The 12,591-nt window shown below is 38.1% G+C and overlaps 1 protein-coding gene across 1 annotated transcript; it reads left to right on the top strand.

The window, feature by feature from the left end:
- The first annotated feature begins 626 nt into the window (after positions 1-626).
- On the top strand, positions 627-12,156 carry Etf-QO (electron transfer flavoprotein-ubiquinone oxidoreductase). Its single transcript, XM_028310742.1, has 15 exons — positions 627-672; positions 1,031-1,132; positions 1,467-1,579; positions 1,952-2,150; positions 2,393-2,484; positions 3,573-3,732; positions 4,303-4,415; positions 4,956-5,175; positions 7,132-7,287; positions 7,882-8,006; positions 8,426-8,543; positions 9,432-9,539; positions 10,015-10,128; positions 10,474-10,548; positions 11,163-12,156. Exons 1-15 carry the CDS (start codon positions 639-641, stop codon positions 11,249-11,251), a joined length of 1,818 nt encoding a protein of 605 aa, XP_028166543.1. The 5' UTR covers positions 627-638; the 3' UTR covers positions 11,252-12,156.
- Positions 12,157-12,591: the final 435 nt, after the last annotated feature.

Raw genomic sequence — 12,591 nt, 5'->3', positions numbered from 1 at the left:
TATGTAACTTTTACCTGTAATACTATTGTAAGCTTCTTTTTTAAATAAATGTGTACAGTCACAAAACAACTGTATTTTAATGGACGTTACTATCATGCGTTTTAAGCTTCAAATAATAAATTCATGTAATATACACCAAGAATGTGAATAAGTAAAATGTAGAATTTAGTTTGCTCACCTTTTCATTTCATTCATTCCATATTCCATCAGTCTTTTTACTAATAAGGGCTTATTGGTTTATCCATGCAGACCTATTTTTCCTGTTTTCTTCACACCCGACTTTATAAATTTAACTCTAAGAAACTACTGAAATTAGTTTTCCATAATAAAATAATTTGCATGAGGCGAGGCATTTCATTTTTCGCGCTAATGGCTGTGGCCGACAACGTGCTTTTAACAACGTTCCGTTGTACGCACTGATTATTTAATAATAACCACTTCTGTAAATAATTGTCCTACCTAGTGTATTTTTTTATTTTATTGTGATTTATTTTAGGTTTACCTACTTTTGTCTCTTTTTTACCACGTTTTATTAAGTTACAATTAAATAATGAAATAAATTGTTGTGCGTGGAAAACTCAAATGGAAGGAAAGGAATGGAACGTGTTTCTGTTTAGTAGTTAGTTGTCAAAAAAATAATGGCGGTGGCACTTGTTAGTTCGGCTCGTCAGGGTAAAATAATTGTTTTTAATTGATAAACAAACTAAAGTTTTTACAAATATGCTCTCAAAGTACATAAATAAGTATATGTGCATTAATAATTTGTGAAAAACCGTGAAAAATAAACTTTTTAGTTAACTTTCCGTGACGTTACACATCAGCTGTTTGTAAATTTTAACCTGGAAAAGTTTAATTTTTTCCATTCATTTCTCAGTTTCAGTGATTAAACTATTATATAAAAGTGAAATAAAAATATATGAGTGTACATTGCCTCAGGTTATGCAATATCCAGTAAATGTTAAGAGTTCAAAGTTCAAACTTCACAGTCATTTGTTTTGATTTAAAAAAGTGTTAACTTTGTTGTTTTCAGTGGGGAGGCTAACAAATGCTGCTCGAAGACTGTACTCTGATTATCCTAAAATAACAACACACTATACGATACACCCCAGGGATAAGGATCCAAGATGGAAAGGTAATTATGATAGCCTTCGTATTACTAACAACGTTATCACTTAATTTGTGATACTTATCTTTGTTTTATTCAAACAAATCACGCCTTCTTTGGCGTAGCAACGTTTTCAATATTATCTTATGTATCAATGTAACCTTGGCCTTGGGATAAATCTTCAAATAATTGAGATGTCGTTTATTGCTATAAAATATCAACTTTTTCATACTTAGATCAAAATAATATTAAGAATACTTTTCACATTCTATTAAAACCAAGCTAAGTTAAAGAAATGGTAGTAAAACGCACAATATTGTGTCTCGTAACATGGAAGAATAATATATTTCCTGACATTCAGAGGTAAATATGGAGCGTATAGCAGAGGAGACGGACATCCTCATCATCGGAGGAGGCCCGGCAGGCATGGCTGCAGCTATCAGGGCTCGGCAGATTGCAGAAGAAAAGGGAGCTGTAAGTTTGAGAGACATTCACCCGTATTCACAAACGATGCTTGCTTAAATGAATTACACAGCATTGAACAGAGCTCTGTGATTGGTTTGTGTGTCGTCACCCTGTGCATCCACACGTATTGTGAGACCTCAGAGTAATGTTTGTGAATACGGGTGTTAAACATACATTAATGTCAGCATGGAGAAGTTGATAATAAAAATTAATCAGCATTTTTGGGAAAAAGCTACTAAGTTTTAATGTTAGAAGAGCTATTAAACAGAATGAATTAGATGTAAAAGATTAGTGTTTAATTTTTATAAACCCACTTTGATTTTAAAATAAAAAAGCATTTTAAGTTCATGCATATCTGTTGATCAAAGATATGTTTTGCAGGAAGTTCGGGTAACTCTGCTAGAGAAAGCAGCAGAAGCCGGTGGTCACATACTCTCAGGGGCTTGTGTTGACCCCATAGCCCTTAATGAGCTCATTCCCGACTGGAAAGAGAAGGGGGCACCAATGAACACAGAAGTCACTGCGGACAAGTTCGGTCTACTGACTAAGACCGGAAGGATACCTATTCCTGTATTCCCAGGTAAGGCAAAGAAATAGTTAATACATAGTGTTACTAACAGCAGTTTAATGTTGAGTTGCACCAACTTACGTAACTAACAATAACCGGTGGTTTTTGTATGGAGCTTGACAGATTTTTTACAGTAAGATGGTACAACTCTGCCTAAGAATTCTAATTTACCTTAAGAGTACACCGTAAGGTTTACAATATGGTAGCTTTATTTATTTATACCCACTGTTTTACAAAGTTTTCACTCATTTCAGGTCTCCCGATGTGGAATCATGGCAACTACGTAGTAAGATTAGGTCATCTGGTGCGCTGGATGTCTGAGCAGGCTGAAGCTGCTGGTGCTGAGGTAATAATAAATATTATTATATGTATTTTATTATTATATTATAATCTATAATATAACTCAACAATGCCTGAACGAATTTTACCAATTCTATTTTGTAAATGTTCGTTGAAGTCTTGAATTCCAAGGATGGTTTTTACGGTGAGAAACATTCGAATCATTTCCGGGAAAACCCTAAAACAGCCCTTTTTTCACGCGGGCGAAGCCGCGGGCGGCGCTAGTAATACATAAAAACCTACACAAAATTCACGGAAAATGCTTGTAAAACATGATTTTGCAAGTTACTTCTACTTGTTTGTGTTAGGAAACCCTCACTAACAGAGTTATTAAATCAATTATTTGTACGCATTGTATGTTTGTGTAATACTGTCAAATAAGTGGATAATTGTTGTAAGAATTTATTATAATACTAGCGGCCGCCCGCGACTTCGTACGCGTGGATCCCGTTTTACCCCCTTCATCTATCTTACGCGGTTTATATTTTTTCATACAAATGTTTTTTTCCGCTAACTCCCGTTCTCGTGGCAATTTTGCAATATCCTGTTGTAACTAAGCTTTAAGTTTACTAAGGTACCTGCATGCCAAATTTCAAGCGTCTAACTTAAGCGGTTTAGATGTTTTATACAAATGTTTATTCCCGCTAACTCCCGTTCCCGTGGGAATTTTGCAATATCCTGTTGTAACTAAGCTTTAAGTTTACTAAGGTACCTGCATGCCGAATTTCAAGCGTCTAACTTAAGCGGTTCAGATTTTTCATACAAAACGATTTTCCCGCTAATTCCCATTCCCGTGGGAATTCCTAAGTATCCTATAACCTGCCCAGGAGTATGAAGAATAATTGTACCAAGTTTCGTTAAAATCCGTCGAGTAGTTTTTGTTTCTATAAGGAACATACAGACAGACAGACAGACAGACAGACAGACAGACAGACAAAAATTTTACTGATTCTATTTTTGGCATCAGTATCGATCACTAATCACCCCCTGATAGTTATTTTGAAAATATATTTAATGTACAGAATTGACCTCTCTACAGATTTATTATAAGTATAGATATAGATATAGATTTCATTCCATTTTCATCCCGTTCAGATCTGGCCAGGCTGTGCAGGCGCCGACCTCATTTACCGCGACGATGGATCGCTCAAAGGCGTAGCGACGGGTGACGTGGGCATCGCTAAAGATGGCAGCCCCAAAGACATGTTTGAACGAGGCATGGAGTTCCACTCAAAGATCACCATTTTCACTGAAGGTTGGTCATTATAATATTTAAAATAAAGTGCTGAAAATTTTGAGTTGTGCACCTTGGTTTACAAAGTCCACTGAAGTGCATGAATACCTGGAGATACCAAATGTCAAAGAGGTTGTAGATAAGTCCTGTAGGGCTTACAAACAGCGACTTCAGCGTCATGAAAATGTACTTGCTGCATCCCTTCTGAATTCTGAGAACTCTACATTCAGGCTCAGGAGAAAGCGAATAGCAATGATCTGAAGAGTTATTGTAAAGGAAACGAGGTGACACATCATGGGATGTGCAGAACCTAAACTGTCATTAATACAAATTCATCCAATCTGATAAAGGCTGATGGCTGACCGCAGATAGAAAAAAAAAATTAAAATGTGTCTTACTACGGGGTACTTGCAACTCGATCGAGCTAATTGCGCATCTCGCTGGAATCCTCGGGTTCACCCTGTCCGTATCAGAGCGTCGATGTGACGTCACGGCTGCCTGGTGCGCAGTTAACTCGACCAAGTTGTACATAACAATGTTAGTAATCTTAATTTAAAATAATTTTTCAAGAGTTTATAATTATAATTACAGGTTGCCATGGACATCTAACAAAGATGCTTTCTAGCAAATACAATCTGAGGGAGAAGAGTGAGCCACAATCATACGGTATCGGACTGAAAGAACTGTGGGAAGTGAAGCCTGAGGTGAGTCATATCCTTTGATTTGTACATACATTCGAGTTTACAGATACATTTTGTATAAGTTTTTTATTTACTTATCTCAATAAAATAAGGCCACGTCGCCTATACATGTCTGTTTTTTCTTCTTTATTTAGACACTGGTGAAAAACAATATTTTATATTGTTTTTAAAGCGTGATCCGTAATTTGGACGCTAACAGGAGAAAATGACCCTAGTAGTTGTATTTTACACTCATATTGGCCAGATGGGTTGAGGAAGCCTAATAAGGATAGTTATTGGGTGCGTTTGGTTTGTGGAAAAACAAGCGCTTGGAAGCGCTTGTGAGCAAAATGGCGATCGCTAAGCGGTAAGCGCTATCACTGCTAAAAAAATAACTAACACGTCACCATTGAAGTTAGCAATCGAAAGCAAAGAGAGTTAGTTTCTTATCGCTAGCATGAGCTTTTTTCCGCCAAACGCACCCATTATAATAATACTATAACTTTGGACTACATTTTTTGAGTGTAAATTAATTAGAAAATGAATTTATTTTTATTTTTACAGAACCACAAACCCGGTCTAGTAGAGCACACCATCGGCTGGCCGCTCGACAAGAACACATACGGGGGCTCGTTCATCTACCACCTCAAGGTGGACGAGGGCGAAGCACCCTTAGTGGCCGCAGGCTTCGTGCTCGGGTTGGACTACTCTAACCCCTACATCAGCCCCTTCAGGGAGTTCCAGAAGTTCAAGACCCATCCGTACATCAGTGCTATGTTTGAAGGTTAGTGTTCGCTCATGAAGGTCTGCTGGGGGCTTAGTGTGAGTTTACATGAAACGTATTAGATGTCGACTGTGTAAAAAATGCATTAAATGGATGACGGATTGTACAGCGCCCCTAGCGGATACTTTCATGAACCAAAACCTTCATAGATTTTTTTAACGCACTCGATATTGAATGCGTTTGAAGTAAACTCACAATACGCCCACTGAATAGACCTACTACTAGTGGATAGAGTAGCTAGAAAGTTATAGTTTATTTTCTGGAAGTAGGCTTTGAAAAAGCGCTTTTTTATGTCCCGGTATAACATGTTTAACCTCACCTCTGCTTTGGTTACACTGGGCCAGACTGCTACCCTACTTTATATGAAGCTGCCAGCAAAATTTCATACCTTTCTATCATTTCTGTCAACATTTTTTCACAACTAGAATGCTTACTCCATGGTCTTTTGCCTTTAGCAGACCTTGAGTTACTTAATAACTAAAAATAAATAAAAAACTATGATTAATTTCTCATTTTTTTATTGCTTTTTATACAAAATTGACAGTTTTTGTCTTGTGTCTAGATGATGGCACATCAACACTGTGGCATATCTAAAGTCCGGTCACCAAGCACATAGAGTTTCGTCCAATGACCCCAAGCTATCCATCCTTATCGCTCACGCGTAATTATATTGCTGTCGCGACTGTGGGACGGGCGGCCGCAGTGTGTGTGCGAGCGCGACAGCAATATAATTACGCGTACGTTCTACAGGGTGACTTTTGTATCAGTATCCAAATTTTTTCCTGACATTAGGTATCGTTTATAGATGACATTTTTGATAAAAAATAGGTAGGTCAAATTTTAACATCAACTATTTTTTTTCCTAACCAATTAATCACGTAGTGTGGTTACCGCGCTTAGCGCGTAAACATTTTGCGGGAGAGCTGGTCGAGCGGAGAGCTGGCAACGTGTGGCAACGCTCGACCGGCCGGCCTGGCCGCGCGCGCGGCGCTTCAATCAGTCGCCCGCGCAACCCATTACGAGACGCGCGTATCGCTGCGCGCGCCGATCGTTCCGTCGCGGCGTCGTGCGGTCAACGTAACGATGTATTCGCAGCGCGAGTGTTATGAAATGATTCGGTGCTACATTTTAAGTGGAGAGAGTTTGAACCGGGCCCAGAGGAATACCTCGACTTCGTAACCAAGGACTAAACCCAACAGTGCCAAACCGGTGAACGATTTTAGCGGCAAACTGAAGCGAGATCCGCGAGCAAGTAGGTAAGTACCTACACGAGACGCGAAGTGCGAAATGACACTGTAGTTTTAAATAAACTCAAAGACAATGTACAAAAGCGTGCAAGTCTGTCTGGAGAAAAATGGTATGCACTTTGGGCAATTATTAAAATAACTACTCATAATTTGTTAGTTTGTTGTTAGGTTAGGTAGGTTTGGTAAGCAATCTCAATTATTGCACATGAAAATAACGAAAAATACCCCCGAATAGGTACACAAGAAAAGTAGTGTTACCGCTCTCGGTGATTTTATTTTCTTTTTGATAGCGTAATTATTGTCGTAAGTATTTAATTTTTCTACCATAAATTTGTAAGTCTGTTTAATTAAAACTAATTACCACTTTGAAATCTTTTGCATTTTGACGGTCCTAAGCCCGTGAAAGTATGAAGGGAAAATCGATAACTTATAAATCGTATCGCAATGAATGAAATGCGGCGCGGGCAGGCGCGTACGTGTGTGCGTGCGTAAGCGAGTGAGCTGTGACCACGGTGTAAGTGTTTTTTCAGACTGTTTCTGGGTGCTTTATTTTGACATTTTTGTACTGGACGATACAAAAATAAAAAATACGTGTTTTGTCTTTCGCTTCATAGATTGTTATATTAAAATTTGGATACTGATACAAAAGTCACCCTGTATATTGCAACAAAAATTTAGTTTGATAATAAACGTGTCTCTATTTAACCAGGCGGTACCCGCGTGGCGTACGGCGCGCGCGCCTTGGTTGAAGGCGGCTGGCAGTGCCTCCCAGTCCCGGTGTTCCCCGGCGGCATGCTGGCGGGCGACACGGCCGGCTTCCTCAACGTGCCGCGCATCAAGGGCACGCACAACGCCATGAAGAGCGGTGAGTGGCACGACAAGTGGCTTGAGTGGTCGGTTATGGGGTGGGATGACTCAAGAGGACACGTGAGCGGTCGGTTAGCGGTAGAGTGACTTAAGAGGACACGTGAGCGGTCGGTTATGGGGCGGAATGACTCAAGAGGACACTTGAACGATCGGTTATGGGGTGGAATGACTCAAGAGGACACGTGAGCGATCGGTTAAGGGGTGGAATTACTCAACAGGACATGTGAGCGATCGGTTATGGAGTGGAATGACTCAAAAGGACACGTGAGCGGTCGGTTAAGGGGTGGAATTACTCAAGAGGACATGTGAGCGATCGGTTATGGGTGGAATGACTCAAGAGGACACGTAAGCGGTCGGTTACAAGATTTGGTGCGAGTCACCACGCTAACACGTAACGTAAGCGGTCGGTTATGATAGGGCGGAATGAATCGGGACGACACTTAAACGGTCGATTATAAGGTAGCAGATACCTACATGAGAAGTCGATAATCGGGTAGGTGACTCGAGCCGACACCTGAGCAGTCGGTTATGGGGTGGGGTTACACATAAAAAATAGACAATTCAGTATGATAATTTTTGTAAATTTTTTCAGGTATGTTAGCCGCGGAGGCAGCTATGGATCTCATTATCTCTGGGGAGGCGACACACGATAAGGGAGTGGTCCCCACGCAGTATGAAGAGAGCTTGAAGAGTTCTTACGTTTACAAGCAACTGAAGGTACGTTCGTTTGTTACATCAGTGCATATAAATTTTATAAATTAAAAAGGACTATTATTAACTTATTTAACCTTATAATATTATCCTACAACGCGAACTTTTAAAGTTAATCCATTCGTTCACTGTCTTCAGTTTTTGCTTTTCTGAATTTCTTTCTTTCCCTTTCTGTTAGATTTTACTGAAATATTAAGACGAACTCTTTCATAAACCTCGTTTAAATAAGACTGTTTTTTCTTTTTTTATCTCAAAAAAATCGACAAAGCTACAAATCATTTAACGGTGCTATTGCATTATTTAAAAGTTAAGAATAAATACCGAAATTAGAGTTCAAAGGCACAGGCTTGTACAAATAAGTGACGTCAGTTAGGTATTACAATCTTTTGTAATTCGTTTGCTAACAAAAGCCGTTGTTTTTACAGGAAGTACGCAACTGCCGGCCGTCGTTCCACACGTCGCTAGGCTTATACGGTGGCGTTGCCTATTCTGCCTTCTCTACACTCGTGAAGGGCAAGGAACCTTGGACCTTCAGCCATGGGGGTAAGGTGGTTTTTGAAAAAATAAAATTACAATTGTTTAATCCAGAGTCCTAGTCAATGAGGGCTATCGTTTTTATATTTAACAGTTAGCACCCCTGGCGATTGACAGGACCTTACTCTACAGTGGCGCCATCTTGATGAGTGTAATTGCGATAGTCCTCCTACCACTTTAGCGCTCACCAGTCACTGCGCTGCCACTGTCTTCGCTACTAGCAAGTGACAGGACCTTACTCTACAGTGGCGCTAACTGGTGAGCGCTAAAACGATAGCTCTCATTGATAAAATATACTTTTTTATAAGCTGTCAAAATCTGTCTTTGCAATACAGATTTTGTATGGCAAAAAGACTGTAAAATCACGAGGTTGCAAACTTGCAAACATGAAAACTAACTCAGTTTTCAGGCCTATTATTTTTATTGATGTAAAAGTTGTGTCTTGTAATTACAGTATTAGTGGTTGGTCAATGGTCAACATTCCAATTGATGATAATTTTAGCTTTGAAAAAACCAGTGTGCTTCAAATTCGCACCATTGAAGCCATTAGACAGAATAATAATAATAATAAGATACAAAAGGCGGTGATCCTCAGCACGGCACGCATTGTCCGGAGGTTCCTCAGCCTGTGACCCTGACCACCGGTAGCTTGGGCCCTGCTCCGCTACCAGCGGAATAACTATTTTTAAGTATTTTTTTATAATGTATTTTTATTTATTTTTTTTGATAATTTACATTGTAAAAAAATATTTAAAATTAAGAACCAAAGTTAATAAAGAGAATAATAATGTAAAGTTATGATTGGGTCATCGGAAAATTAAAATATTATTTTGTTGAATATTTTTATTCGAGTTCATCTTTCTGAGTGTCTTTCATAAAGTTATGTCTCCATTTTAGGCGCTGACCACGCCAAGTTGAAGCCAGCGAAAGACTGCAAACCTATCGAGTACCCCAAACCGGACGGAGTCCTTACTTTTGATCTGCTCTCATCGGTGGCGCTCACAGGTAACCATTGGATTCCATTCGACTTATGTATATCACGTTATAGCAAAAATCGGTTTAGTCCTTCACTGGTTGAATGACTAAAATATTTTTTTCTAATGAATACCTATTAGTAATTTATTTTTACACAAATTACTAATAGTCCTGTTAGCCCCTCGCTCGTATTAAGCTAAATGTTTGTGTCACGAGTGGGTGACCACAATAGTCGAGCGTCAACGGACCTGCGTTCCTCGGATGATGAGTGGCTTCAATATTGCTATCAAACTTTGAGTCTTATGCCCGTTTCCACCATCAATCCCTAATTTTTAAGTGAACCCTATGGTAATACATAACAGGAATTTTGTTTTCATAGGTCACTTAAAAATTTGGGATTACTCACTTAACAATTAACATAAGAGTGTAAAATCCATGATAATTTTAAAATTTTCAACATGTAATGCTACTGAACTGATAGTAATAAAGCTGTGTGTATGTATAGGAACAAACCACGAGGCGGACCAACCAGCACACTTGACGCTGAAGGATGACTCAGTACCAATTAAGCAGAACCTCGCCGTGTTTGACGGACCAGAGGCCAGGTTCTGTCCTGCAGGTCAGTACTTTAATACTGAACATTCCACAAGGTGGACCGACGACCTCCTAAAGGTGTCAAGAAGGATGCAGGCCGCTACCAACCGGTCATTATGGAAATAATTGAGGCCTATGCTTAGCAGTGGACGTCCTGTGGCTGAAATGATGTTGATGACTGATCGTTCCACAAAATTAAGCAATTAGCCGTTCCCGTCTATTATTAGATGGCATTCGTCACAATAATTTCTGTGGGTCATTTTCTAGTCTCAATGTAACCAAAACTAGTGCTATGGTGGATACCAAACAACGAATTAGAATATTATTTTTTATAATGCAATATGTAGCTAATGAAACATTTTTTTAACAGGCGTTTACGAATTTGTCCCCATGGAGTCGGGAGAGGGTCAAAGGTTGCAGATCAACGCACAAAACTGCATTCATTGTAAGTATTTGACGATTATAAAACGTAAATCTATACTAATATTATAAATGCAAAAGTAACTCTTGTCTGTCTGTCTCGCTTTCACGCCTAAACCACTGAGCCGATCTTGATGAAATTTGCCATAGAGATAGTTTGAGTCCCGGGTAAGGACATAGAATAGTTTTTATCCCGGTTCTTGAAACAGGGACGCGCGCGATAACGTTTTTCTGTGACAGACAAAATTCCACGCGGGCGAAGCCGCGGGCGAAAAGCTAGTCCTATCATAAATGTACTGGATATGAACACGAATTTTAGTTACTTCAAAAACTATCAACTACTTCTTGATTTCAAGCAAAGATTGAGAATTTTGATTGGTTTAATATTAATAGATTAGACCAGGGGTCTCCAAACTTTGAAGCCTTGGGGCCATAATATTTTTTTCGGTATTTTGCAAGGGCCATAACAATTTAAATTTTTCTGCCCACTTATACAAACAGGCTTTTATTGAATTTCAATTACTGTCGCGGTCCGTAGTTTGGAGACGCCTGGATTAGACTAATCACAGAACCGAATCTAAGACGGAAGATTGAATCGATTACGCACCTAAATGTTATTTAACTTAATATTTTTTACAGGTAAGACATGCGACATCAAAGACCCGTCTCAGAACATCAACTGGGTGGTGCCTGAGGGTGGTGGCGGTCCCGCCTACAACGGCATGTAAACACTAACAAATAAAATATCGACGTGGCATCTAGAAATATAAATCTTGACGGAAAATAACACAATATTAGTCGAAATCATAACCGATTACAGAGCATTAGAAGTTCTCTTTCGTAGTCGATATAGGTATCGAAATACGAATGGAATCCTAAGACTTCAAAAACCATGGACAACGTTGGTCGCGCTCAAATTAGACCATAAAAAACTGGTCAAGTTGATTGTTTTATAAATAAAAAGAAAACATTCAAACAGGAATATACTATCGGGGATTTGTATGTACTTATACTTACTTTCCTCGATACTAACAATTTCAATTATTTTGAAAACCGTCATCCGTAAACTTTCAAACTTCTACTATTTTAGAGAACCATGTCGAAAATAACGTGATACGTGCTGCTATTAGTCTGAGATTCATCATTACTTCCTAATTTGTTACTGGGAAAGGACCAATTCAAAATCAATCATCACATTTTTATTAAAAGCCATAATATTGGTCTACAGGTCTACTTGGCATCAATAGTAACCATTTATCCATTTATAGCTCAAAAAATAATTGTAAATAATTGAAACATGTTTGTATGTTAATATTTTTGATATGCAAAGTACCTATTTAATTTTTGAGGCCTTTTATTGTTAAACTACAGAATTAAGTTTAAATAATTTTGTACAAATGTTACATAGAAATTCATAATAAGTGCAAATTTTCTTGTTCATCCTTGTCATATTGTTTATATCTCATACAACAATCAGTTATCAAAATAAATAAAATTTTACCAAAATGAACGAATAATAAGTGTGTGTATGGAAGTCATTGCGTAGTGTGCGTGGCAGGTGAAAATCATACTAGCAAGTAAGTGTTAATTTTATACAAAGATTTACCTGTAATAAATTATATTTTAAAAGTTACGTGTTTTTTTTAAATTTGCGTGTGTTTCCCAAAGAGTAGTGATTTAAAAAATAAATATTTTCGAACACAAATAATTATTATTTGCGAAGCTCACACTGTATGTATTAGAGTTCATAGCATAGTGCATAGTTATTTATTTATTTTTGTCAATGAACTTAATCACTATTTTTGGGACACCCTGTCTATTGTAAAGGATTCCAAATTATAAAAAAAATATATGAATATTAGTGATATTAGTTTCGTTNAACGAACATTGTCCTTTAAGGATATAACGAATGAGGTAATTTTATTTTACACAGTCTATTTCTTATTTACAAGTTGCAATGACTCACATAACTTTTTGATAAGTTGCTCGTTTTCATGAAAATGGCTAATGATACAAACAGGAAAATATTCAGCATATTCTTTAAATCTAAAGCGAAAAGAAAAACATA

The sequence above is a fragment of the Ostrinia furnacalis genome, unplaced genomic scaffold (genome assembly GCF_004193835.3).
Source record: "Ostrinia furnacalis isolate ACB-3 unplaced genomic scaffold, ASM419383v2 OfSCF3085, whole genome shotgun sequence".
Classification (NCBI taxonomy): Eukaryota; Metazoa; Arthropoda; class Insecta; order Lepidoptera; family Crambidae; genus Ostrinia; species Ostrinia furnacalis.
Note: the sequence above shows the minus strand (reverse complement) of the source record. Positions and strands in the feature narration are given on the sequence as shown.

Coding starts and splice junctions, on each gene's coding strand:
- Etf-QO (XM_028310742.1), top strand. CDS start 639: ATGGCGGTGGCACTTGTTAGTTCGGCTCGTCAGG. Junction 2,485..3,572: donor CTGAAGCTGCTGGTGCTGAG/GTAATAATAAAT, acceptor CATCCCGTTCAG/ATCTGGCCAGGCTGTGCAGG. Junction 4,416..4,955: donor TGTGGGAAGTGAAGCCTGAG/GTGAGTCATATC, acceptor TTATTTTTACAG/AACCACAAACCCGGTCTAGT.